This window comes from Populus nigra, chromosome 19, assembly GCF_951802175.1.
Source record: "Populus nigra chromosome 19, ddPopNigr1.1, whole genome shotgun sequence".
NCBI lineage: Eukaryota > Viridiplantae > Streptophyta > Magnoliopsida > Malpighiales > Salicaceae > Populus > Populus nigra.
The window spans coordinates 7,659,995-7,687,701 of NC_084870.1; the positions used below are offsets into that span (position 1 = coordinate 7,659,995).

The 27,707-nt window shown below is 32.3% G+C and overlaps 1 protein-coding gene across 1 annotated transcript; it reads right to left on the reverse strand.

Moving 5' to 3' along the window:
• Positions 1–23,758: 23,758 nt before the first annotated feature.
• LOC133679301 (DNA-directed RNA polymerases II, IV and V subunit 11) lies at positions 23,759–26,897 on the reverse strand. Its single transcript, XM_062101846.1, has 5 exons — positions 26,735–26,897; positions 26,578–26,667; positions 26,403–26,481; positions 26,184–26,279; positions 23,759–24,064 (listed from the first exon to the last, which is right to left on the reverse strand). Exons 1-5 carry the CDS (start codon positions 26,785–26,787, stop codon positions 24,032–24,034), a joined length of 351 nt encoding a protein of 116 aa, XP_061957830.1. The 5' UTR covers positions 26,788–26,897; the 3' UTR covers positions 23,759–24,031.
• Between the last annotated feature and the right edge of the window lie 810 nt (positions 26,898–27,707).

The window sequence follows — 27,707 nt, forward strand, 5'->3', positions numbered from 1 at the left end:
TCTGGATGGGTTAAAAAATAAAAATAAAATCTTTTAAAAAATCTTTTATGTACGAGACAAAAAAATATCTTATACGTGATTGACCCATAAATTGTTATTCTTAAAATTAATTAATTTATATTGTTCAAAAAGATAATTGATGTCATATTAGATTACATGAATTCAAATTCTATTTACGTTAACAATGATCACTCTTTATTAATCGAATAGGAGAAATACCAAACCCAGACCATGTACAACTAACTTATACACACAGAACGTACATATACGTATCACCGTATTTTACCTGGTCATTCGAAAGTCATCCTATATCAATCACAGAGTTATCAAAAAAGTTCCAATACAATTTTTTGTCATTAAGCAGCTAATAACAACTAAAAAATAATCACGGTTTTATTTATTTTATTGGTTTTTTCCGTACCCCCAAAGGTTCTGTGGGATATTGTCAGGTAAGACGAGGTTTTGAGAGGAAAGATAAAAGATAAAAATCAAAGAAAGTATAAAAATAGCTGATTTCCGCTAGATTTCATTAGCTATTATATTAAATTTTAGAGACTAGAGGACTATATTGAAAAATGTCTAATTTTAAAGGGATCGATACGGTTTTGTTGAATTCATAGAGACTAAAACCGTGGGGGGAAAAACACCATGGATCTACGTCTCAATTGCCCTACACCAGGGCGTGTATTGCACGTTCCTGCACATCCAAAGTTTTTCTTTCAAATACAAATAAATAAATAAAGAAGTCAGTCCAAGGTAGAGTGACTTCATCGCCCCTCCGCAAATCCAAATATCCGATTCGTTGTCGTTTGGATTGTATTTTCTTGTCTGATAAACGGGAGAGATTTTCAAAACTGGACGTAGCAATCTGCACCCGCCATTATAAGGGCCGAAAATACCTGCGTTCGACCTCCTCCTCTCTTCTTTATTGATGTAGTACGGCACGCACCTTCCTCCTTATTTATTGCCACCATGTGAATCCATTTTATAAATTAAAGTTATCCTGGTTTTAGATTTTACTGAAATAGTTAATACAAAGTATTTATAAAACTCATAGTCTCCACGACTTAATTAATATTCAAATCACTTTTTTGAATATTATGCTTGAAATTGTTCTTGCTTGTTCTCACATGTAACGGTGTATTTTTTGTGTGAGAAGAAAAGGATTGGTACTTGCATGGGACTTGCTCGTGTTTATGAATTTGGGATGCATGATTGCTTTTCAAAGAACGCTCTATAAGCCCGCTATTCTGCCGTTCCTTCGCCTCCGAGGAGATGTTTTGAATTGTAGAATTTTTTAAAATAATTTTTTGTTTTAAAATACACTAAAGTATTTTTTTAGAATTTTTTTTATGATATATCAAAATTATAAAAAACAATAAAAAAAATATTAATTTATATTTTTTCAAATTAAAAATCTTGCTTTATTCGGCTATGTTGAGATTGGGTCAAGGAGAAAGGTTCTAGGATTGGATTGGAGTTGGTTAAAAAAAATCAATTTTCTTGTCTACTAGAGGAAAAATAAAGTTTTGCTTGTTGTATTGATCAGCAACTTGAATGATACCGAGGAAGTACGGGGGCTTGGATTTTCTTTGTTTTTCATTAGCTTCTCGGAATCTTCTTTCTGTACGTAGTTGTTAACTGAGCAGCTTTATGACAGCAATATAGAGCAAATTAAACCCGGAAAAATGGATTCTAGAGAAAGAAATACAGTGATTCAAGAGAGTAAAGATCGGAAAGAGAAGGGTAGGAATTCCTTGACTGGAAGCAGTTTTAGAGAGAACCTGTTTGTTAGGTTGATTATCATAACTAGGGGCGGAGCCAAAATTATTTCTAGAGGGGACAAAACTAGAAAGATTTTTCTAGGTTCACTAGTTTGTAGCTCTAAAATTTAAATCTTACTGGCTTTATAGGAGGAATATTATTAAGTTTTTATTTTATTTTTAGAGGCCGAGGCCCCTCCACTGGTCATGCCCTTTTAATATAATAATTTGAGGGTTAATTACAAGTATACTAAAAACTTAGTAATTATCATGGAGTTTTATTGTTCATAAAGTTTTTTTTTTCTTTCAATTTAACCTCCATTTCTTCCATTTCCCTGTTTTTAATTAATCTAAAATTATTATTTTTTTAATTTTATCCTTAATTTTTTTAACAATTATCCATATTGATTTTAAACCGACCAAGTCGATTATACAATTTAATTTTAAACTTAAGCTAAAAAAGAGTAGGGTTAAGAGAGTTTTTTTTTTGGCAATTTCATCCCCATATTTTATTTTATTAGTCAGTCGAATTGTATTTGGATTTATCAAGTCAACTAAATCATATCAAAGCAATTTCCACACAATTTAATTCCAAACTCTAGTAAGGTAAAAAGTTGATTCAAGAGGTTTTTTATGTCAAATTTCATCTCTTTGTTTTTTTAATTTTAACTTTGTGATTTTCTTCTCAGTTGTTTGGGAAGTCTTTGGACTTATTAAGATGATTGGGTAACTCCATGATAACTTTCACACAATTTAATTTTAAAAAGTTTGTTAAAAGATTTAAAAATTAACTTGTTGAATCAAATTTAATAAAGACATCAAATAGTTTTTTTATGACATGAATATTTTTATTATATTTTAAAAAATTGACCTGTATAGCGCAGGTAATGTCTGTAAACTAATTTATGTTCAAATAAAAATGATATCAACGTGTAAATATATAAGATCAGATTAAAAACTAAGTCCTCGGTTGATCTATTTTAAGGACTAACTTGTATTAGATCTTGGAATATTTATTTAAATTTTTTAACCCCACAAAGTATCAAAGTCTTGGACGTAAAGTAGCGTGATTATTACATGGGAGCGCATTCATAGTATCCATGTAAAGACTACACGAAGGTCATATGCACTTGGAAAAACAAAAATCCAGGATTTGTGTCAGTTTTGTTTGAAAATACGGGCGAAACTACTATTGTATTCACGTTCTCAGATGAAAAATATCATTTTAATATTTTCTATTTAGAAACACAGATGCAATCGTAACCACGTCCATGTTCACAAACACTATCATAACAACTGAATAACGTTGACATAAACTAGGATTATTCGCTTTTAACAGTAGACGAGTGTCCTTAATTAGAGTAACTTCAAAGCGTGGTTCGGTGTATAACTTTTGTATTCTGAGAAAACGTCAAAAATAATTGAATGTTTAGGGCACGTGAAAGTGAGAAAGTGAAGCTCTCTGGGTCCTCTGGCATGCCGTATGGGGCCAAGAATCTCCTCTTAAGTCTCCTCCTTTGTCACTTCTCTTCTCTCAAGGTCTTCCTTCACTTCCTTCACCTTACTCATTCTTATCAAAGACTCCTTATAAGCGTGTTGTTAATAAAGTGTCTCTTTTTCAAAGCACACTCATGTTTCTCTCTTTCAAAGTGTTCGTGTATTTGGAAAGCACTTTCCTTTTGAGTTCCACTCATTAGCATGTTGGGTTATGGAGGAGCTAATCCGGCTTCTCTTAGTAAAAGCATGAGTGCTAACTCCATTTTTAACAAGATGGTATTCTCAGCAGAGCATTATTTTAAATTTAAACCATCTCAAATCAAATCATAATGAAGAAAAAGAATCTTAAGAATTTGAACACCCTGGTTAGGCTTCTACATGGTACCAGTAACAAAATTGATCCTGAACAGTATACCAAACAAAGTATTGCTGCAGTACCCGTGAGCCATGATTATCATTTTCTCCACTGGTTTTCGGGGAAGGAAAAAGATAAGGGATCGTTTAGTGCTGGTTCGAGTTCTTGTTCTGGTTCTCTGATCGTGGCAGGATTGATCACTTTCTATACATATATTTGGCAGATTTCCAGTTCGTTGTTCTGATGATCGTTACATGCTTATCAATTTTATTCTGGTGATATGCTACGGCTTAGCATTCAGGTTCCTGTCAGTTTTCTTGAGAGATTTAAATATTGCTGGAGTACGGAATATTAAATAACACCATTTAATTTCTAGCTTATTTTTCACCATCTAGAGTTTCGTCATTGATCCTGTCCTGTCCCATAAGTAATCCATCGAGCAATTAGGGTGACTTTTGGGCAATACACTCGCACCAGAGAAAAATAAAAACTGGGTATAGACAAATGAATCCATTACTGTAAATTTTTGTCTTATCATCAAGCCACGGATATTATTAACAAGTGCTTTTTTTTTTTTTTATCATGGAGGAAAATTCAAAGACTAATTGGCCTGTGACCAACAACGAACAATACGATCTCCATTAATCCCTCATTAATTAAGGAGAAGATGTATAAACTGAGGGGCCAATAACTTTTTTTTTTTTTCTGAAAGGAAATCAATCCATTATCTTTGTTGAGTAGATGAATATGAAATGTGCAAGACCCTTATGATCGATACAAAAAGTGGAGATAGGTGATGAATTTTATAAAGTCAAGCGACATATTTGTTCAGCAAGGAAAGGAGTTTTTTTTTTTAATCTGGTAATTAAAGAGAGATAGAGAAAAAGAAGATAAGCTAGCTGTACATAGGACAGTCAACGAAGAAGGTCATCCAAAGAAGTACTCCCCTTATAAATACTCTTAAATTAATGGATTGCTAGCTGTCCAAACCAGCGAACTGACAATGAAACTAGAGAAATTTAAGCAAGAATTTTTGAAGAAATAACATGTGACAAAAAAAAAAAAAAAGAAGCTAGTTGGAACTGCGTTAGAAAGTGACAAGTCCAAGAGTTATGCCCAGAGATGAATCTTAGACTGAAAGATGATGGTGAAGATGATAGATAGATACCCTTTGAGGCGTTAGCTACTATGATCTCTAGCTTTCCCCAAAGTATAAAAGTATTACTGGTAATTAAGGCAAAGTTAACTGCTTGCGTGCTAGGCAAATGTTCTATCAAGTCATTACAATTACATAATTGTATATCCATATTTTATATATATAATTTTATAAACTTCTTTCAACTATATTATTTTGCAATTTGATAATCTAATTATTTATAAATAAATAATATGAATATTCTATATGGTGATCTTATTAAAACATTATACTAATTGATACAGCTGTTTTTATTTATATTGATATTTTTAAATGGAAACAATAACAAATCAGACAGTCGATGCTTAATTGACCCAAATTGAACAGTAGAAAACCAAGGTTTAAAAAGTAGGCTAACAAAGGTTGTGTGCTAAGAAATTAAATATTTAAATTATTTTCTTATCAGATCAAAACATATTTTATACTGCACTCTTGATTTAATTATTATCATTCATCAATTGATATTGGATGGCATGAATTAAGAAGAAAAAACAAATCATAGATATGTATATATAATATATTCTATATTTTCGATCGATGCAATTTAATTTAGAGAAATATTATAAAATCATGTTTTACATGATTTCATCATTTTGTTAATAAAGAGTTTAATTGAAAAAAAATATAAAATATAAAAGACTCATTCAACTATTGTATTATCATAAAGTTTTATAATTTAAAAGACTTTGACAAGGATTGATCTAGCATGGATTTTATTTTCCTAGTTTTTTTTATAGTTTTACTTTTCATAAAAAACATTCAAAATGCCTCTTAACTTGAAGTTAATGCAAACTCATAATTGATTTAAATAAAAATAATAATAAATATATTGTAATTAATCTTGATCTAAAACTTGGTGTTTCAATTTTTTTTTCCCTTATTTTCTTTCTCCTTGAAAGTAAAAGACTTGTACCATAACATTTATTACGAATTGTCAAATAAGAAGCTAAGGGATGAGGTTCATTGAACTTAACTATATCAATTACGGCATTATTTGCTCACGAGAAATATAAACAACCCATGCACAAAAAAAGAAAAAGAAAAGGGCTGGGGAGAAAAGAAAAGCAAAGAATTAAAGCTGGTGGCACAAAGATAAAAATAAAGCAAGATTCTCGCAAAATTAACTTCGATTCATACTTTTGTTTCTAGATAAATCAGTTCATGAAGCGGGGAGATTGATCAATGCGCTTTCAAATTAGCACCCAATAGTGTAAATGCTACTTGCATCGAAGAAGAAAGAAGAAAAAGCCATCTGATTAGGATTTTTGATAAAGAGAAAGCATGTGCTCTCCTCCCCCATCAACAATCAACCGAAGGCATAAAATTAAATCCTAATTCTTTTAGTTTGCATCTGTGTTTTCAGCATCGGGAAAAAGAGCATCCCTTTCTTTCTTCAAAAGCAGAAACTTAAACCCGACTCCTTTTAACTTGATCACCTCTTGCATCTGGTCCTGGGCAAGGCTTTGACATGTCAATTCGTCGAGGAGGTGTTTGTTTACAGAATTGAAGGGGAAAATAAATCATGCAAGTGAGATTTCAAGCATCAGGACGGAACTACGTTGACCTGGGAGACGCATGGCACCCTCGAGATTTAAAAAATCTTCCCTGGTCCTGAGATCTTAAACATCTCTACTGAAAACTAATATTTCCTTTTTCGCTTTTCCAATTCTAAATATCTAATTCCACCCCTGTCAAGCATGATGTTGTTTGTTTTTTGTCTTGGAACCCAACTTTTCCAAAACCGTGTTGCATCGCTGTGGAGTTAACCAAGCATGGATCTCCAAAGAATAAAAAAAGTGCCAACATATAGCAGGTGCTTCGTCAACGTAATAGGAAAATTAAGGCAGCGCCCGGCTGATTGAGATCGAATGTAAATAAGCATCGTTGGAGGACATGGAGAAGAAGAGAAAATAAAGGCAAACGATGTACACTACTGAACATATGACTATGCTTCAGTTGATTATGTCTGTGAGGTATACCGAGTAATTAGAGCAGCAAAGCTTACAAAGAGTCTGGACGTGAAAATGCTGCATTTACTCTATAAACTTCCTTCGGGGTACCCAACTATGATGCGTGTAGAGGCTAGAGCTAGCCTAGGCGAGCCAGTGAGGCAAGCCAATATCCAATCTAACTTTGGCTCGAGGCAAAACAACCATAATCTCAAATGGGTCCCTGCGACCTAGAAACGGTGCAAACAATCAAACGGCGAGTTAACTTTTTTAATTTGTATTCTAGTTGGATAGGTCCTTCAATCCTTATTCCTTAAATGCATCTTGTACGTCCAAGGGCAAGTGCTGTCTTCAAATTAGCTTGCAAGGGTACAGAAACCCTTTTTCAACTTGAAATTCCCCCTTTCTTTTCTTGATTCAAATGCGAAGGTGACAAATCTCCTTTATTTATTGGATTTTGTTGGTACAGTATGAGGTTGCTCATGTGAACCACATATTCTTTTAGTTGTTAAAAAATCTAAAATTAGCTTTAGCTAATAGAAAGGGAGGTGTTCGTGGCAAGAAATCGGATTTCTCCATACATGAGTGTCTGCTCTGAGAGACAGTATCTTTGATCACGAGCGTGTTAAATCGATTGGCATACGTGCACATAAGTAACATCAGTGTATCTCAAAACAAATCTTCTTGCTGACTGCGATGCCTGCATTGATAATGATCTTGGAAAGACATCAATGTCATGGACTCACAAGTGGCACCCGATATCTCTTTTATTTCCATTAAGGTTTTACCCGCTTGACCAAAGTCAAATCAGACTGAGTAAAAATTTAATCTGGTTTACCCGAGATTAATCGATGAAGGATTCATCTACTGACCAGCTCATATCCGATATGACATTTTTATTGTTTTCTTTAATGTATAATTATATTATAAACAAATCTAACTATCCATTCTCTTATTTATAACTAATGTTTACTCTATGAATGAAATGAAAAGATCATTTCTTCAATGTTTTGCATATGAATATCTTTTTTTTCAATATTAAATTATAAATCCCCCAGTGCAACCATTGAACATTATTAGAGTGTATTTATTAAACTTGATTTGTGGTTGATTTATGTTAAAATAATAAAAATAAACATTTAAATAAAAATCAATGGTATTCGTTAAAGACATTAAATAAATACTAAGATAATACAAAAAATTCTAAATAAAAAATAGCATGATTGATTAGAAGTATTAAATGTAAGGCACTCGTAATATAGAACAAAAGAAAAAACAATCTAATTTTTTTAACTTCGTTTTCGAAGGAGGTTTTCGAAGGAGGGATCGGCGTACATATTGTTACATATTTTGTATTTCATATGTGGTAGCATATGTTAATATTGTATAGATATATTGTATAGTTACCCTTTAAAATTAGGTGTTGATTTGTTCGCCTAACATTAACTCCCTAAAATTAGCACATTTAACTTAGTTCCTTTTTATACTAGTTTCCTTGATAAGAAGGGAACTCTCATTGTACTTATATATAACAATGCTTATACATGAATAATATATGCAATTCTTCATAACTCGATATGGTATTAAAGCCCCTTGAAAAAAGAAAAAAGAAAAAAGAAAAATTATTGTGTCGCCATCATCATTGTTGGTTTTTTGTGTATGATAACCCCAACCCCTTATGTCTTCGTATCCTACCAACCTTATCACGATCTTTGTCATGACCCTGATTGTTATTGTAGAACATGATTCCTTTACCATCTTGTTTGGATTCAAATTCAATGACTCCAACTAAACCCTTTGATTGAAGATGATGGAACTTCATGCTGCTGCTCAGCATAAACTTGGTTAATTGATTGACAAAACTATTGTTGTTGATGAAATTGATCCTGGTTATACAAAATAGAGTAAAGAATATGCCATTGTTAGAGACTGGTTGCTCAGGACAATGGAACTGAATCTTAAAACATTCTTTATTTGTTTGCCTATTGCACATGATATTTGAGATAATGTTCCTCACATGTATTTTGATATATCTAATGAAACTCAAATCTACAAGTTGTGTTGGTAAGCAACTAATATAAAAACAATGAGGTAGATTGATTCCATTATATTTTACTAGCCTGAAACATATTTAGCAAGAACTTAATCAACATCGTCCAATTAAAATGACATGTGCACAAGATCTCAAGCTTCGTCAATAAGAGATTATGAAATATCGTATCTATGATTTTCTTGCGAGTTGGCTAATGGAATAGAATCCTTATTTTGATTAGCCCATGCTTGGTTCATTGGTAGTCATCTTTCATCTAGAAGAATTGATCATCTCCTTACTATTGTTCTTTCAAATATATATCCCTATATGATGTTTTTGATAAATTTTGTTATGATTTTCTAAGGATTAAACTTTTAACATGACCTGACAAAGCATTTACTTATACCTGTCATGAAGCTCAGGGTCAAACCATGATGTTTGATGGTTATTCTCCACTTGACTCACTTCTGAACTCTGTTATTGCCATGATATCCAAAGCATCTGTTTATAGAACAATAGATAAAGATAACTTGATTTGTTTATATTACAAAAAGAGCTAATAACATGGGCATATATTTAAAAACAATAGCTTCCTAAATGGAATTTGGATCACTGGAAGAAACTTAAGGTTGGTCGCACTGCTCACACATCCACCTCTAGTTTGACACCATATTCTCTGCATGGTGTGGTTGTCATCGCACCTACCAGCTCGTCCATAACACTTTCCAGTAATGACCATAGCCTAAATTTGCCACCTCTCTTTTCGTGTTTTACATTTATGGACTTTTCAGTTGATTCTACTCAACCAGGTAAGACTCTTCATGCATTTGACACTCATAATACTATGAATATTTGATTATGGTTCAATCGATCACATAACATATGACAAGTCTCTGTTTTGTATTAAGAAACCTCATTTTCATAAGTGTATGGTCACTGCGAGTGATTATTAAATTTATGTGATTATAGCCGGTTTTCTTAATCTTACACCTTCTATCTTCTTGCAACATAATTTTTTTTCCCTTCTTTATCAAATTATTTATTACCTGTTAGTTAACTTACCAAGCAACTGAATTATGTTGTTATGATGTTTTCATAATTTTGCTTGCTACAAGATATCCAAACAGGGGTGATCATTGGGCATGATACTAATAAAGGAGGTGTCCACTACATTGAGAATGTCGGATCAAGTCAGGTTCATCATATGTCTGATGTACAATGTGATACAATTCAAAATATCTGGTTGTGATATTGCCAATTTGGAAATGTCTATTTTCGTTATTTACATCATTTTCTTTCATCTTTGTTTTAAGATGTTCATATAGTTGAGCTCAAATATAAAGTTTGTATCTTGACAAATACATCGAGTGTCATATCCTTTAAGTTTTAATAAAAATGATACTTTATTTACTATTATTCATTCTAATGTTTGGGGTCCTTTCCCTGTCAAAACTTGTAATGGAACTCGATATTTTGTTGCATTCTGGTGGTTTCATGAAGCACTATAAACCATTTCCAGTGCTAAAAAATATACCCAGATATATGACAATGATTATCTACTATGATGTCTTTGTACCACCTTGTAATGGAGTATTATCATTTGTTAATATTATTCATTCTAATGTTTGGGGTCCTTCCCCTGTCAAAACTTGTAATGGAACTCGATATTTTGTTGCATTCTGGTGGTTTCATAAAGCACTATAAAGCATTTTCAGTGCTAAGAGATATAACCAAATATATGGCAATGATTATCTACTATGATGTCTTTGTACCACCTTGTAATGAAGTATTATCATTTGTTAATATTATATAGCTATAGCTTCTCTTAAAATTAGATTTCAATTTGTTAGCCTAACAATAACTCTCAAGAATTAGCTTATTTAACTTTAGTTATTTTTTATAATAGTTTCCTTGATAGCAAGGGAACTCTTATTGTGCTATATACATCACTTTTTATACATGAATAATAATGCAATTCTTCTTAACTCTTCAATCTGATATTTTTAATATCTTACAGTATATTTTTATTTATATATCCTCTTGATTATTACATAAAATTATTTTATAATAATAATATTTTTTTTTCTTATATTTTCTTTACCACAATGATCTAAATTATTTACTTGTAAATTTGCAATATGTTGAGTGAAAGCACGTTTGCTTGTTATTTTTTTCTGTACTAAACAAGGTTAGAGGTCTAAAAAATAACTCGACTTAATTATTTTCCTCTCTTTTTTAAGCCACCAAACGTCATTACTAATCCAATGCCTATAAAAAATAATACTCTTGGGCTCTTATCTTTAGGAATATTTGAAGATGAATAACTAGTCATTACAAGATATGAATAATTTTCAAGAACACAGCAAAGAATGCTACTTCGAATATGTTTTTATTAATTAACGTGTGTGTAGTTTAGAAATAGAATTAACATTGCAATTTAATTATACATATACATATATATACACACATATACATATATAAAAGACCCAAACGCAGACTGAATTCCAGTTCAGAACAGGTTAAATACTAGAACCAAACACCAGAAGATGTTGATGCTTGCAGCTAATACATGAAAGCGAGCCACTTGGCCATCACATTCAACCTAGTCACATCAAAACGTTAAATCGAAAATACCATCAAATTCTCATCACCGTCCACTCCATGTTCACCGTTGACCAGAACACAGTTCCGAAACGAGACAAATAAAGAGAGAGAATCGAGAATAATTGCCACCCCCTCCTTGAGATTTGTGACATTCTTCTTTGATCATCCTCTGGAATTAGGAAACGGTGCCTCTCTATCATGAATTACTTCATTACTTATACTGTCATCGATCAAGGTCAAATGCTAACGACAAAAGTTGTTTGAAAATTCTGGCAAACCAAACACCGGCTAGGATAGATTTTAAAATATAATACAGTTTGATAAAAGTCGTTGATTTTTAGTATAAAATGCAATGCCATGGTTAATAATTATATTTAGGATAAACTATAGACTAAACAGAAAGCTCCTTGATTATAGTTTAGTCCCTTGATTACAGCTTCCTAATTAATATGAATTTTAACAGGATCACGAGCATGTACCCCTAAGAATGGAGCCCCGATCGAAGGATGACATTCCCAAAAGAGACTGTACAAGGACCAAAATCAAGAGTTTTAGAGGTCATGGGCTAGATTGATCAAAAGTTCAATAATTTTTAACAGATTAATCCCACTTCTTTTCTTCTGCCTTGTGATTGTTTATTGCGAATTTGGCATGTGGATTAAGACTTCCCAATTATGTACGCAGTAATTCAGGAGGATGGTTTGGTAGTCAAGAAAATTTGCTGTTTTTTTTATATATTTAAATCTTAGTTTTGACTGATGTATTTTAAGAAAGGATATAGTCTTGATTTACATGTAATTAAGTTGATATATATAAGAATACTTTTATTGTTGGAAAAAAGAAGAAGTTATAGCAGAGATTTAATTCACGGTTGGCTAATTTATCCATGAATTAGTGAGTGATATGACCTGATTTATGAACCGTTAATTTCCATCCCTTCATGTATCATAATACGTGAAGATTGAGTTTCCAAAAGAGAATTCATATGCCAGATTCTAACAGCCATTGATGTACCGTTTGTTTTTGCAGTGTAAAGGTATTTTTTTTATTTTTTATATATTTTTAGATTGTTCTAATATACAAATGTTAAAAAGAATTAAAAATATTATTTTAATATATTTCTAAATAAAAATACAATAAAAAATAATCACTAAAACAACTCAAATATCAGAAACCGTGAGCGAAGCTCAAATGACTATTTTGTCGAGCTAGTATGTGATTATAACCTCAAATTTCTCTCAAATAAAGTAGAACCTCGAGTGGACTCACAGCTAACATACGAAGCATATTAACAATATGATACTTTAATACGGAGAGTACCGAGTCTAGCAATTTCTTTTCATTCCACAAAATAGCTTAACACGAGCTATATGTGTTGCAGTTCTTGTTGTTGGCTTGTGCTATGATTTATAGCCTGTCTGGTATAATTTATAATAATTTTTTTATTATTTTTGAATCATAATTTAAAAGCTAATTAATTTCATAAAAATTAAAAAAAATTAAATGATTTTAAGTTAGAAGTATGTTTGGTAAAAATAATTCAAATCATTTTTTTAAATGATGCAATATAAGTTATAATCTATAAGTTAAAAGATAAAAAAATTGATTAAATTAAAATTTCAACTTAATTTTATTATATATTTTTCATTCAAGTAAATACTTATTTTTAATCGAACATGCTTTGACTTTTACATAAGTCAAAATTAGAAAAAAAATAGGTGACATCAATTAGCAAAATTAATATAAAAAAAGAATATTAATTCATTAACAACTGAATTTATAACTTTTATTCGAATTTAATACGAAGCTTCAGTGAAAAAAAGAGCATTATAAGCAAAATAGATTCTATCCATTTCTATTGCTGTAGTTTTCTTCTCTTTCAAGATTCAAATAAAAACCGGTTTTTCCTTTAAAAAAAAAACTAGCTCTGTTCAAAACCAATGACTCGTCACACACACACAGACGACGGGTCATTTAAGTCCTCGTCGGGGATGTTGATATGCTTTTCTCCGGTCATATGTCTTTAGGGTTACATTATTAGCTGGTTTTATCCATTTTGTCTATCTTAGGTCTATATTTCTCACTTCTATCTTAAGGCTAATTAATCATGGCGCAGACTGGTTAGCTGATTATACTGATCGTATATCTGGATACTGGAGTTACTCACTTCTATCAAAGACAAGCAACTGGAAGGATTTCATAGGAATTCCCTAGCTTTGCAATCCATCCTTCCATTTTAGTTCATTCTCTAACCTATCATTTTGGTAGATATTTCAATGCAATCTGACACAAATACCGTCGTTTGAAATTTTGAAATCTCCACCTGATTTGTTAAAAAATAGTTTGAAAAATCAAATGATCATATGATGTTAAAAACCATTTCTATTTCATGGTTATTTTTTCTAATAAAGGAGGTTAGATTTGAGTTTTTCACACATGGGTATTTTCACTGGTTTGCATGAAATTAGAATGAACTAAGAGGATACAGCAACTAAATGGATATGAATAAATTAGAAACTAAACTTAAAATATACTACATGTATATATTAACCTTATTCCCAGTATAATTTTTTTTTATTATGGTATCATATGTTTGAGCTAGTATATACATTCATAGGATAAAACAATAATATTACTAATTCAGACACAATATATCTAAGTTCGGTGATTAGCTGAGCTCAAGCCAGCACATATTTGACAAGACGTCAAACTCATTTTCTCTAGGTATATGACTATACACCATGTCTAATTGGACTTAGAGATCCATTTAGGACCATAAAGTTCTATATTTAGAATGTTTACGTGAATTGTTAGTTTTATCTTTAGAATGTTTACATGAATTATTTTTATTTGGAATAATAATTTCCCTACTTATATAGATGTATAAAAGATCTATAAATATGTCTACTTTTTTTTTCATCTTATTAATGATGTGCAAGAGATATATATTTCTCATTAATATCATCAAAATCAAAGGACTTTCTAGATTTTTCGTTTCATAAAGACAATAAGGTTCAAGAGTTATAAATAACACCTTAACTATTTATGTAAAATATTCACTTTTTTCCACTCCAAAAGATTATCTATTTCAGAACATTAATCATAAAATATCAAGAATAAATATTTTTATTCTTAAAATTTAAAGTTTTTACTTTTATTTATCATAATTCACATTAAAAATTATCAATTTTATTATTAGAAAGTCTTTAAATTCCATCACCATAAACTATTTTTTAACATATGACAAGACTAGTATCATCAAGTTTTGCACTTCCTTTGCTAAAAGGAAGGAAATAAAGACATGATTAACCCCTAATTTAAATACCAAATAAATTATTCATCGAACATATTAAATTTTGCAGGAAATCATCATAAATTTGTCCTTCTCGTTTTGTAAAATAAATTAAATAAGTTTATAATCTTGAAAAAAACTAATTAAGTAATCTTTTAATTATTATTGATCAAGCTTAATTTAATATTAATTTATTTCGCTTATTTTGTCATCAATCTTTTCATATTATTTATTTATTTCCGTACCTTTTCTATTTCTCAAAACAAACAAAAATCGGAACAAGGCATGATATTAATGTCATGGACTAATTAATTATTATATTTAAATTTTAAAAATAATATAATTTGTTTTTTAATTAAAAAAATAATTTATAATTATTATATAAACAAAAAATAATAATTTTACTGTTCATCACCTCACAAAACACTATTCTTTTTAATATAACCCGCAACCAAGCATAAACAGTGGTCTAGTTTACTCCGATTTAAAGTAGCTGCGTAGACTGAGAGTCCGAGACCTGAGGCTGAGAGGAGACCAGCTAAGGCTACCCTCCTCTAACAACCCAGCCCTATGAAAAGAAAAGGAGGTGTTCTTGAGAATTATTCCAAACACCATCAAAATGGGGGAGAGAATAGCTTTCCAAAATTAGAAAAGATTAGAAGCTAATCACATTTGCTAAACTGTAAAGTGCAATTTCTTAAATCACCGATTTGATATGATCTCTTCGTGTCTCCTTCCTCTTGGACTTGAATTAAGCAAAACTTCCTCATTAGAAGCAATCATGCTTAATTATTATTGCATAAAGATCAACATCCTTCTAGAACTTGTTTAGGGCTACTTTTGAAACCTAACCTAGCTAGCTAGAACATGACCAGGAGAAGAGAGTCCCTGCCCTTTTCTTTCCTACCACATGGGAAACAGCATTACACTATAAATTTATAATGGAGTTTGTATTTGGCGCCGTGCTGGAATATATATCTTAAATATGTTTTTTTAATTAAAAATATATTAAAATAATATTTATTTTTTATTTTTGATAATAGCGCAATATAATCATCTAGAAATATTTAAAAAATTAATTTAATATTAAAAAAATACTGTAAGAAACAAACTATAACATGCAAATACAGTTAACAATTTAATAATTGTAATTTAATAATTTCCACAATCATTCAATTAGATTTGCGTACAAGAGATATGTAGCGTGAAGAAATCTTTGGTTCCGTGGCCCTAATGCCATCTCTGTAACATGCAAATACAGTTAACAATCGATCCCACGTTGAAAAATAAATATAAAATTTATTTAATCAGATCATGCAGATAATTTTAATATGAATTCTTAATTAACAAGTAAGTAATCCCAAGATAATAAATTTGTGGTCCAGCCTGGTGATTAAGAAATTACTCAACGTGCTCCAATTACACGTCTGAACTGAACAATTTGTTTCGTCCATATAACCTTCATCGCCAATTTTCCATGTTGTTAGCTCCTCTGAAATACAAAAATGGAGAACGATTAACAAAAAAGTAAAAAGTAATTAAAAGATAATAATGAGGAGGAAAGGTGGTGGGGGTGCTAAATTACTGGATCATGCTTGCCATTCCAGTTCAGTTATGTTTTTGATTATTTTTTATATTTATAAATCGTTTTAATTTATGGATGTAAGATATAATTTTTAAAAAATAAAAAAAATTATTTTAATTGATTTTAAAATAAAAAACATTTTAAACCAAAATCTTAAACTAATCTTCGTTAACACGAAGGGGTGGTGTTTACCAAGAGGGAAATTATTGGAGGTCTGAAGAGGTGAAATTGGGACCCACAAAATGTACGGCTCCATGCCACCTCCGTTAATTTTGGTAGGGGCCCCACTCTATTATTATTCCTCGCCTTTCTCTCGAGCACCGTGCCTTGTCCCTTGTCTGCCCCTTTCTCTTTTAGGTTATTAATTGTTAATTACCATTACTAGTTCCTTGCTTTACTGATCATTAGGGTAATTAATAATTTAAGTGTTCTGTAATTTTGTTTAATTTAAAATATCTTCATGAGAGAAAGTTGACGAGTTTATCTCTCTGAATCACGTGCATACAGCTTCTTTAGGTCGCTTCAATTAAATTAATCACCGACCATGGCCATGTCCGTACACATGAGCCACTTCTATGTTATCCTTCGGGAATCCTGCCTTTTTGTTTTTTACCCCCCTTTCTTGTTATTTTTCACTCCCACTTTAAAACTTGTTCTGTACTCTTTTGGGTTGCATTTGAACCCGGTTTTTTATTTATTAAATTTTTATTTTTTAAAAAATAAACAAATTATATTATTTTAATATATCTTTATATAAAAAACAATATCTTCCATACTTCCGAGGATTCACTCTTCGCATGCTAAGTTTTGAAAATTATTGCTGAATTTTTATCCTTTTCCCCTTTGTATTCCACCTCATCGCTCGTCTAGACTCGTGCTCTCTCTATACTGAATCATGAAAAAGAAAATGATAACCCAGGAAATGCTCAGCCTGAAACACGAACTACTCCTTTCGTGCTGTATATTCTTCACAGCAGTGCTTCTTCCTCTCTGCCACCACCTATTTAGTTTCTTAAGGTTACAGATTTATTCGAATATGACATACGATTAATCTTGGAAAAGCTGGATTTCAATTTTTACTGCCAAGGGCTCAGGACGTTTTGAAATCAAACCTTCCAGCACTGAAAAGGTGAAACGGAACAGTATGGTAAATTGGGTTTTAAAATCCTCTTAAAATGTGTAATGCGGCATCCCAATTCCCAAGTGTTCAGGTCTGCAGGAAGGCGTCTTTCTTTCTTTTTTTTTTAAAAAAAAAACATTGCAGGGAGACAAGCTCTTTACTATACTCTTAAAATTAAGAGTCGCCATGCTAGAAGGTAAAGAAAATTTTACTCAAATTAACATCAAAGGACTCTTGCAAAGAAATTCAAAAGATCTAATCGTTCTTCTCTTGATTACAAAATTACAATGTTTTAATTGTTTTTAGGGGGCATACTTGCTACTGTTTTCTCAAGGAAGTCGTATAAATATTATCTGTAATTCATTCATATTTGCATGCGATAGAAGATACACTGCTATCTATTTTTGGGCGTGGCAATTTTTTTATCAATGGAGATGAATCTTGACAGGTATTAAAAAAAAAAAACTAGGATTTTAATTCTTCAAAACACATCACATCCAAGTTGGAATATGTGTTATTTTGAGAATTTCAAGCCAGCAGCAAATTTTATGCATTGCTTTTCGTTAATTTACTAGGCATGCAGGATCCAAAGCACTTGCATGGAGCATGACCGCTGCCTGTAAGCGATACAGAACCCAATCATATGCAAATTCTTTCTTAAAATAACTCAATCTGACCTAATCCATGTAAATCAGTATAATTTGGATGATTAGCATGGTGTAACTTGTAATTGTAATTTATTCGATTCATCTATACGTGAAACAGCTCCTGATTCATATGCATTTCAAAAATAAAAATGTTGGATAAAATTAATGCTTACTTCAAAGAAATATATATATATATATATATAAACGAAATTAAATGCATTATTTCAGACAAGTTGATTAAGAAAGAAAATCTATCGATCATGTACATTTTTTTTCTTCTAGAATCAAGCTCAGAGATATTTCTTTTAATACTTCGCTTGTAATCAAAGAAAATAAACACTTTGTTATAAACACGACATAACCAAACAAACCATACAATTAATCAGCTATGTAAGCTACTCTTCAAATGTTTTTGGCTTGATCGAACACCAGATTTGAACCATATATGAGATTGATAAAAATGACAGTTATTTTTAAGTTTTATTGTGTTTTTGATATTGTGGGGTAAAATGTTTTTTAAAAATATTTTTTATTTAAAAGATGTATGAAATAATTTTTTTATTTTAAATATTAAAACATAAAAATCTTTAAAAAAAACACTAAAAAATATATCACATGAAGAAATCAAAAGCAGTTGAAAACGCAATCCAGGCAAGCACATGGGGCTCGAGAATTTTCTTAGCGAATCCCCCAGCACAATCATTGGTGACTTTTTTGTGATGAATGCGTGCAAACTCTTCCAAAACATCTCATTATAAAAAATAAATACAGATATCTTCTATATAACGGAACAAGTAGCTAGTGGTTCAATATATTTACAAGGGGAGAAGAGAAGAAAAGTGAAAGTGAAGACAAATTTATATTAGATGGTATGTTTTTTATTTTTTTTAATTTGGTTTTCATGTGTGAAAGTTGGTCATCACCCTATAGTCAGATTGCAAGATATTATATACAAGGAAACGTTTTTTCTTTTTTAACGTGATTAAGGCAAACAGTTTCAATGCTTAGAGTTGAAATTAATCCTCCCAAGTTTTTTTCTTGTCTGCCCTCACAAATCTCTCCCTTTTTTTTTTGGTTTTTGTTGCTTTTGTCAAAGAAATCCACTCGTATTTCCATTGCTAGCATGCTTTTCAAATAAAACGTGATTAAATGCACTTGTCAATCGCATTTTAAGCTGTGACCAACATCATTTCTCACTAAACTGTCAACCTTTTCTGCTTTTTCTCTGTTCATCCCATATATATCGTGCAAATTGTCAAATGATTAAAAGAGGATCTAATGAGGAACCCTGGAGACAACAAATCAAGGGCTTCCATTGTGGTGCCGATGGCTTAATTAGCTTTTCACGGTTCAAATTAAGTTCAAACCTTCAATGCGTAACTCATAACAAAATGGTTGCAATTTGCGAAGGGCTGACTCTTAATTCCACATTCAAGTGTTTGTACTCTCCAGTCCCTACTACTTGTACTCCAGTGATTGATTTATTGTTCGTGTTCCCATTAACGTTCTGGGCACACACACCACTCTTTTTGCCTCGGAGCTCTTGTCGCCTTTATACGAATAAGCCTCAGCTGGACCCTATAATAAATGAGATTAAAAGTTGGGCTCAACTACTTGGGCTAGCTAGCCGTATGGTTCAATTTCAAGTACACACCCAAAATGGGTCGTTTGTTGTTCTCTTTCACAAATTCGGCCTATCCCTAGAAGGATACGAGTTGTGGTTGTTCAACCGAAAAAAGATGCCGGGAGGGAGTTTTGCGATGGACGTGGAAGCGAGAGAGAAGATTGTCAGGCAGGCAAGGCAGCCCAAAGGGAGGACGACTTTTACCGCGGCATGTGGCTAGGGAGAGAATTAGAGTAGAAGAAACAGGAAAAATAAAAAAGTAAACGGAGTGAGAAAGAGGAGACAGGCAAACTATTTACAGATCACAGCTCCATACAGAGTCACCCTCAAGACCCAACACGCACAAACTCAAGCACTCACAGATAGACTTGAAAAAAAAAATCCACTTTTTTCGAAAAGAAAGCGGCGCTCGCAGATCCTCTCTCTATACACGCCACGCCTACTCTCTCCCTCACTCTCTGAATATTTTCTTCTTTTTTATCTCCATATCTCTGACAGTAGCCATCGTTCATAAATTTCTCCTAGCCAGTTATTACTTGTTGCTGTTCTTGTGTCACTCAATCTATAGGCATAACTAGCCAGTCACCCACTCTCACTTTTCAAATAAATAAAAATAAAAAAGGGACATATTCTAAAACAAGTCCATTGTCATGCAGTGCGCGAGGCTTCTTGCTTTTCTTTCCAGTTGTTTCAACAATCCAGTCCAAAGAGATTGTTTGATTGGATCAACCAGATCTTACCTTTCCAATTTCAATTCTAGTTCATCTAGAACGACACCACATTTGTTGAGAATTGAAATCGATATTCCATCGTTAATATTAATTATTTAAAACAAGATCCGAAAACGGTATTTCTTATAAATATAGACTTAATAAAGAAGAAACTCACTTAATATACGCAGGATAAAATCGTTTAAAAATAATTAATTTAGTGATACACAGCTTTTAGAATCGTCGAAGAGCAGAGTGAGAGTACTGGAGGTGATATTAATGCAATACAGGAGAGCACAGAGATATACTAGGGAAGTAGGGAAGAAGCAGAGGGGACAGCTTTTAGGGAATAGGTGACACACATGACGAGGCAGCTGACACTTAATTTCCCTCGAGCCCTGTGTTCTGAGGCTAAGTTAACCACTAATACTACACTAGCCTCTCCACGTCACTACAGTTTTGCGGTTTTCTTCCGACTCCCTTTTTGTTTCTTTCCTTGCTCTAACACGACGATGAGTCATAGAGCACGCGCACTTGTTTTCTCCGTCATACACGCTCTGTGTCTTTGCTTTCCACACTCGGCATTATCAATGCCAACAAAAACAATCAAATTTCCGTCCACTTCTTTCAAATTCTCATCGGCAATCTTTAATTAAAAAAACATTACTACTACTATCAACTTCCTTCGATATCAGGACGATGCCAGCATCTCAGCTTGTGTTTATGCTCTACTTCACTTCATGTCTCTCTATATCGAGGAGGTAATCAAGGGGTCAAATGCTATAATACAAGTATTAGAAACTTCTTCCTCCAATATATTAGTGATTACTTTTCTTACTTTGGACGAGACTTGAAAATGGAAGAGGCCGCATGAACGAAAATAGGGATGCACGGAGGCATGATTATCTATCTACCTATCTATCTATGCTGGGTTATTATAAAACAGAAGGAAAAAAATCTGGGTTTTTCTCGTTTAAAGACACAGACTTTTATATACTATGTTTTATGTTTTCGAGAAGAGAGATCGGTTTGATCGAAATCATATCCTGACCCGACAGACAATTCTGGGATGGGGTCTGGCGCGTGGGTCTAGAAGATTTATGTTGGATTTTGGAATGGAACTGGAAAAAAGAAGCCTGGGACAATCCACAGCTCAGAGCCCCTTGATAGAAGGACTACATACGTACGCGTGTCTCGAGACGTATGGTTCTGTAAAAAAAAAGAAAGGAGAGTGTTGAGGGCGGTCGCTCCAGATTTGGTAGTTTTTAACATTTCTAGGGCAAAGGTATAACAACATTGGCTCCACAGATCATGTTTTTTTTTTTTATTATTATTTAATTATTTTATATATCAAGGAAAAGAATTCTGTGCCCATTCAATTCACCATGACACTCTCCTTAAAGTCCTCACCAGCGGATCTTACTCCTTAAATTTTCTTAAATAATTTTTTTTCCTTTTTTTTATTTTTCTTATTGAAATTAGCAAGTGGTGATTTTCTTCGGTTTCTTTTAAGAAACTCTCATCCCATGATTTAATAAAAGCCCAACTAAACATAATGTCACTTAGTTTATTAAAAAAGAAAAATTAATGTTACCCTCTAGTTTATACAAAATACCAACATGACTGAGGGTGAGATGGGCCCCTTTTACCCATCTGAAAATAGACCTGGGCTTAATTACTTAGTTTCTTGTACTGTCACATGGTTTAGATCCCTATCGATTTGTCTGTTTGTTTATGTTTTTTATTTTTAAAATTTTAAAATTAATGTTTTATGTGATTTTTAATGATTTTATTGTCTTAATGGAAAAAATAAAAAATACTTTTAAAAATCATGGATTACCATACCCACATTTAAAGTTTGTTTATGAGTATTTCTTTTGTTTAAAAATACATCAATATAATATATATTTTTTATTTTTTAAAATTTATTTTTAATACCAATAGAACTACAAAAATTAAATTGAAAACATTCAAGGCAGCACATTGAAGTATGCTATTGTTGAAAAACCAGACGGTCCCCCTTCTACAATGAAGAGGACTGGTCCCCCAATCATACATCTATCTAATAAAATGACATACATTTGACAGTTGATAGGGATTTGCAGCTTTGCAGGCTTAGGGGAAGCCATGGCCCCCCACCATCCAACCCCAGCCAAACGAGCTTGAGATTTTTCGGTGGCAAACTCCAAAAAGAATGAAGAAGACAGGCAGAGGGAAGGAGAAGTACTTTCGGCTTGCTTGGGCCCGTTTTGCTTTTCAATTTTAGGCTTCTAGCCCACTTGTGACAAAATAGTTAGGCACTTTGGATTTTGACAGAAAATATTTAAAACAAAAATAAATAAAATAATATAAGAAACAACAGGAAGAAGAAGATACTTTCCGGGAAGGATATAATGGCAGAAGAATGTCATCCTCAAACCATGTTCTTAAATGCGGGCTTCGGGACTTCATGGATGTTAAACAATGGTCTTCATGAATTTCCTGATATTTTCATTGAATACAGAGAAAAACACCGCTAATAGTTATAGGTAAATACATTGTAACTATTAGAAAAAAAAATTAAAAAATGAAATCAGAATTAAAAAAAATAATCCTCGTAATTACTGACACATAATTTCCACAACAGATAATGGTGTATAGCTGATATCATTTTGATCTAGATTAAGGATATCAAATAACGGTAATGTGGTGTAATGTCCCTCAAAACATCCATCGTTTGATTATCATTTAGAATCAGGGTTGGCTAAACTCCTACCTCGTTTAAGCAAGTCTCTATAATATCCTAACTGATACAAATCAACTTACAAGAGCTTACCAAGCTCGTTGATGAAGTAAACTGGAATTTCTTGAAATGTTCATTTTCTTGCCATGTCTGAAACTAGAGTAATAATACATGATTACATCGAAGATTGTATTTTGATGCGATGGTAAAAGCTAAGGAATTTTTTTTTATCTCGTGGTGCCGTACTGTTAATTGTTAAAAGCATTACATTGAGTTTCAGAAGTTATTGGGCCAAAATAGTAATTGGCTAGAAAGCAATCGCTCCTGGGTTTTGAATAGAGCGATTTATTGTTCCGGAGTGTGACTTGAATAACTTCAAGGAAACTGGGAATCATTCAATCATACTCTTGAGATCTAATGGTAAATCCCACTAATTTAATAACTCGTATTCTTGAAGCTCCCCCCTCATCCAAAGGAAAGTCTCAACTGGCATTGCTAAATGTCCAGTGAGATGCTCAAAACTTCCAACACCAATAAGATACAAAAATGAAATCAGTCATAGATTTTAGCTGGCAGAAAGGAGATAACCAATCTGAACATTAGATGCCAGAAAACAATAGCATGAAAACATGAGGCATAGCATTCGCATTCAAGGGAAGAAAAGACAGCAAGCGGGAATCAAGGCTCCACGCAACATTGGCATTCAAGAGTACGAAATACCTGTGTGATTTTAAGCAATCTACTTGAAAGAAAACACATCAGGGTGCCGTTTCTAAAGAAACATTGGCTCCACACTGTTCATCACATCAGTAAAAGTCTTAGTTAATTTACAACCAGCAACATAGTAGCCTGATATCACACACCTTGACCCTCAATTTCCACCACACCGTAGCAGCAAGTGAACCACCACAGATGGTTCCTTGAATTCACACATGCTTAGTACTGCCCTGGACGATTTGCAAGCTCAGCCTACAAACAAAAAATTTAGAAACATAATAGTTGACTTTTAATAAGTTAAATGGAGTTCCAGAGAGCAAGGACAATCCTTTTCTTTACAATACGAATATCTTTAGTTTCTATAGATGTAGTTAATTGCTACAAAACTAAACAATAGTTAGGCTTCAACATTAAATCTGTAATAGTCTAAAATAAGAAGTGTCATAACCCAATTTTGATCTATTTGCTTTTAATTTAATTTTTTAAAGGAGCTAAAATTACAAATTAAAAGATCAGAGACCAACATTTATTAAAGGTGTGATTTGTCAAACTTTTGAAAAGATTAGGGACTATAGTGTGTTTTTTGTTTAAACAAACTATAAGATAAATTCATTTTCAATTCTGAATCAAATTTAAATTTGAAAAAAAAAGGTAGTGTTTGTGTTTGTTTGGGACCGCGAGACTCTTGTGTTATAATTTTATAAATACACATTCTAGGAGACAAAAAGAAGGGGATTCTACATCGAGAGTAGATCAAAAAGCTTTTGGAGAGACAAAAGAACTGTTGACCAATTAGGGTTACTAATAACCATAATACTGGGTGATGACTTCTTAAACAAAACCTTTCCTCTCAAAGAACAAGATGTCAGATACATGTTCTTTTTTTTTTTTTTAAAAGGTCAACCTTGACGTTGGGCAACAACAAGAAGATTCAAGCCTCTTTGAGATAATGGGGCAAAGTGATCCCATGGGCATACATTACAAGGAAAGAACACATTATTTTGATACAAAACCATTGAAACAAAGCAACAAGGCTAATTTCTCAATGATAATAATAAAAAGCATTATCACCAACCAGATTACATTAAAATTACTAGCAAATGCCGGGTATAAGCTGGCAAACAATTAGCAAGGATATAGTCCTGGCCCTTATTAGGAAACAACAATTCAATAAGGCTAAAATGTTAGACTTATGGGGCAGACCACCACATGATTTAACTAAAAAAAATTCTTACTAAATCATAAGATAATTACCAAAATTGCCATGTGGCTAGGACTAAAGGTGCGAAGTAATGACCCTACAAAGCACACTCATGTAGTAAGCTAGACCCCAATTTCACAGCAACCAAACCTGTTCCTAGAACAAGTACAGTTGGGAAAGAAATCTGCTGTCACCATGGCTTACTAGAGTAAACATGGGCAGGCACATGACATTTTATAGCAATGGGTGCATGATCCAACATTCTACCAGACAGTGTGAGCCAAAACTCAGATCATAACCTCCTCTGAAGATACATCTAGATGCATGCTAATATGCTGTATCTAATCAGAAATTGAATCTGTTAAAATGTGCCTATGCCACAGCAATACACCCCCATCGTTATTTTGGATGTATTTCAGCATGAAATTTTGCAAAACTGCACTGCTTTTACTATGAAAGTATTTCGGGTGGGAGAGCAGTAAAAGAAATAAAACCATCCCAAAACAACAATCTAGGAAGCGTATCTCACCAAAAGGGTAACAAATATTGAAATTTCGAAAAGCAACTGAACTTTGTGCCAAATGGACACCTCAAAATGTGATATTTCTATCACTCTACTCCTGCTTTAGGATATGCAATCAACAAGGCCATAATGACCACTTGGCATTTCTCTTCTGTTTTATTTTTGAACAGGAGAGAGGAGATTGAGAGGAGCTGAACTTCAGATTCCCCTGAAGTGTCAAAAGCACTCTCTCTACCAACCCAATCTATGATGGATTGGTCATTTGGCATTTCCGCTATTCAAAAAAGGCTCCCTGGGATGCTTTTCTATCATGTTCCCGGCATATATACAAGAACACTTCAACCAACAAATATAAAGACACACTTAACTTCCTAGGAATATTTTCTTTCAGTTGTATATAAACAACCTAGCCACAAAGTGATTGCTTGAACTGACACGCTACCTTACACAAGACCTTGATTGAAATCAGCGAAGCTAAAGCCAAGTCATTTCTAAGCAATACCATACCAAACAGAATCACATAGCAAAGCTGGCTTCTTAATTACATCAACCAAAGATGCTTCATTACAATTAAACCCTAACAAGCATTCAAATCAAACACATATTCCAACAATAAATTAACAAACCGAATCACAAGAATGCCATACCTCAAAAGCATTCTTCAGATGGTCAAGTTCCTTGTCTAGATCATTGATGGCCTGATTATACGCCTGCATTGGCGATGACTGGCTGGTTGTGTGAATCTACAAAAAACCCACATTCCAAATCGATTAGAAATAAAAACCTCAAAATTATTATTATATGAGAACCCACATTTCCACAACACACACAAAAAAGACAGATACGCTAAGCTTAGCATTACTAACCCTAACGATAATTTTGTACTTGAGAGGGTGAGGCAGCTTGTAACCAGCAAAAAGAACATTATCATCTCTGTGTAATTGCCTAATTAAACAAAATAGTAATAATTATTAGAGTTTGATTAAGCTAAGATTAACGAAAACAACATTTTTTTGGAAAAATACATAAGGGGTAATTTACATGCGAAGAATGTTGCCGATGGTGTGGTCTTCTCTCTCTACGGTGAACGACGCCGCGTTGATAATTTTCGTATCTCTCTCGTACGAAACCCTAGCAAAGAGAAAGCGAATTAATGAAACGAAATTGGTGATAGAGAGAGGAAGAGGGTGAAAAATACTTTTTGGTGCCTTCAGGGACGACGAATCGCTCATAACGATCAGGGGCATTCATGGCGTCAAGTTTTTTTGTCTCCTTTTGCTCTGAGGAACACTGTTTGTGCGCGCAGAGCAAGTCGTCCTTGTTTTGTTATATCAAGCGCTTGCTACAAGAACGACTAGGCAGGCAACTATTCGTTTGGGAAATAAAACGACAAGTCTTGTAAAGTTAAGTTGTCTTTATTTTCAAAAAAACATTTTTTCCTATTTTCCTAATTATTCATATCCATTTTTCATCTTTATTCTAGAATATAGTTTCCATAAAAAAATATTAACTAATAATATCTAAAATATGAAACAAAATCCTCATTTATATTGTAACTAATGACAAAAAAGTTAAGTAAATGATGAATCAAATGATACCCTTGTTTCTTAAAATGGATGTAATTTTCTTGACAAAATAGATAGCGGTAGTATTATTCATGCCCCATGAAAAATTAATCCCATTCTCTATTTATTACAAGTTTATTAATATATTAAATCATCTCATATCTTTAATATATATAACTATTGAGTATATTATCTTGGCTAGATCAAATTTTATTGAAACATTACTTTTAATTAATAATATAATAAAACCCACAAATAATTCAAGAAAACATGTATAGAAATTTAATTTTAAATAATTTCAGTTATCTTTACAATTAAAATTAATTACTCTATTATATTTTCTTTAAAATAAATAGTTTGCTAGTGATTTGGAAACACAAAATCTTGAAAAAGAAAAAAATGCAGTTTGACCCATTTTTTTTTAAATAAGAAGTTAATTAGTTTAGTGATAAAAAAAGGTAAAAAAAATAATTATTAGTATTGCATTTAAATAAAAGAAATGTAGCTAAAAGTAGAAAATCTTCCTTTTCATATTTAGAATAATCAAATTTTAACATTGTCATTTATGAAAAATCTAATTAAAGATATTTTGGTCAATCTAAAAAA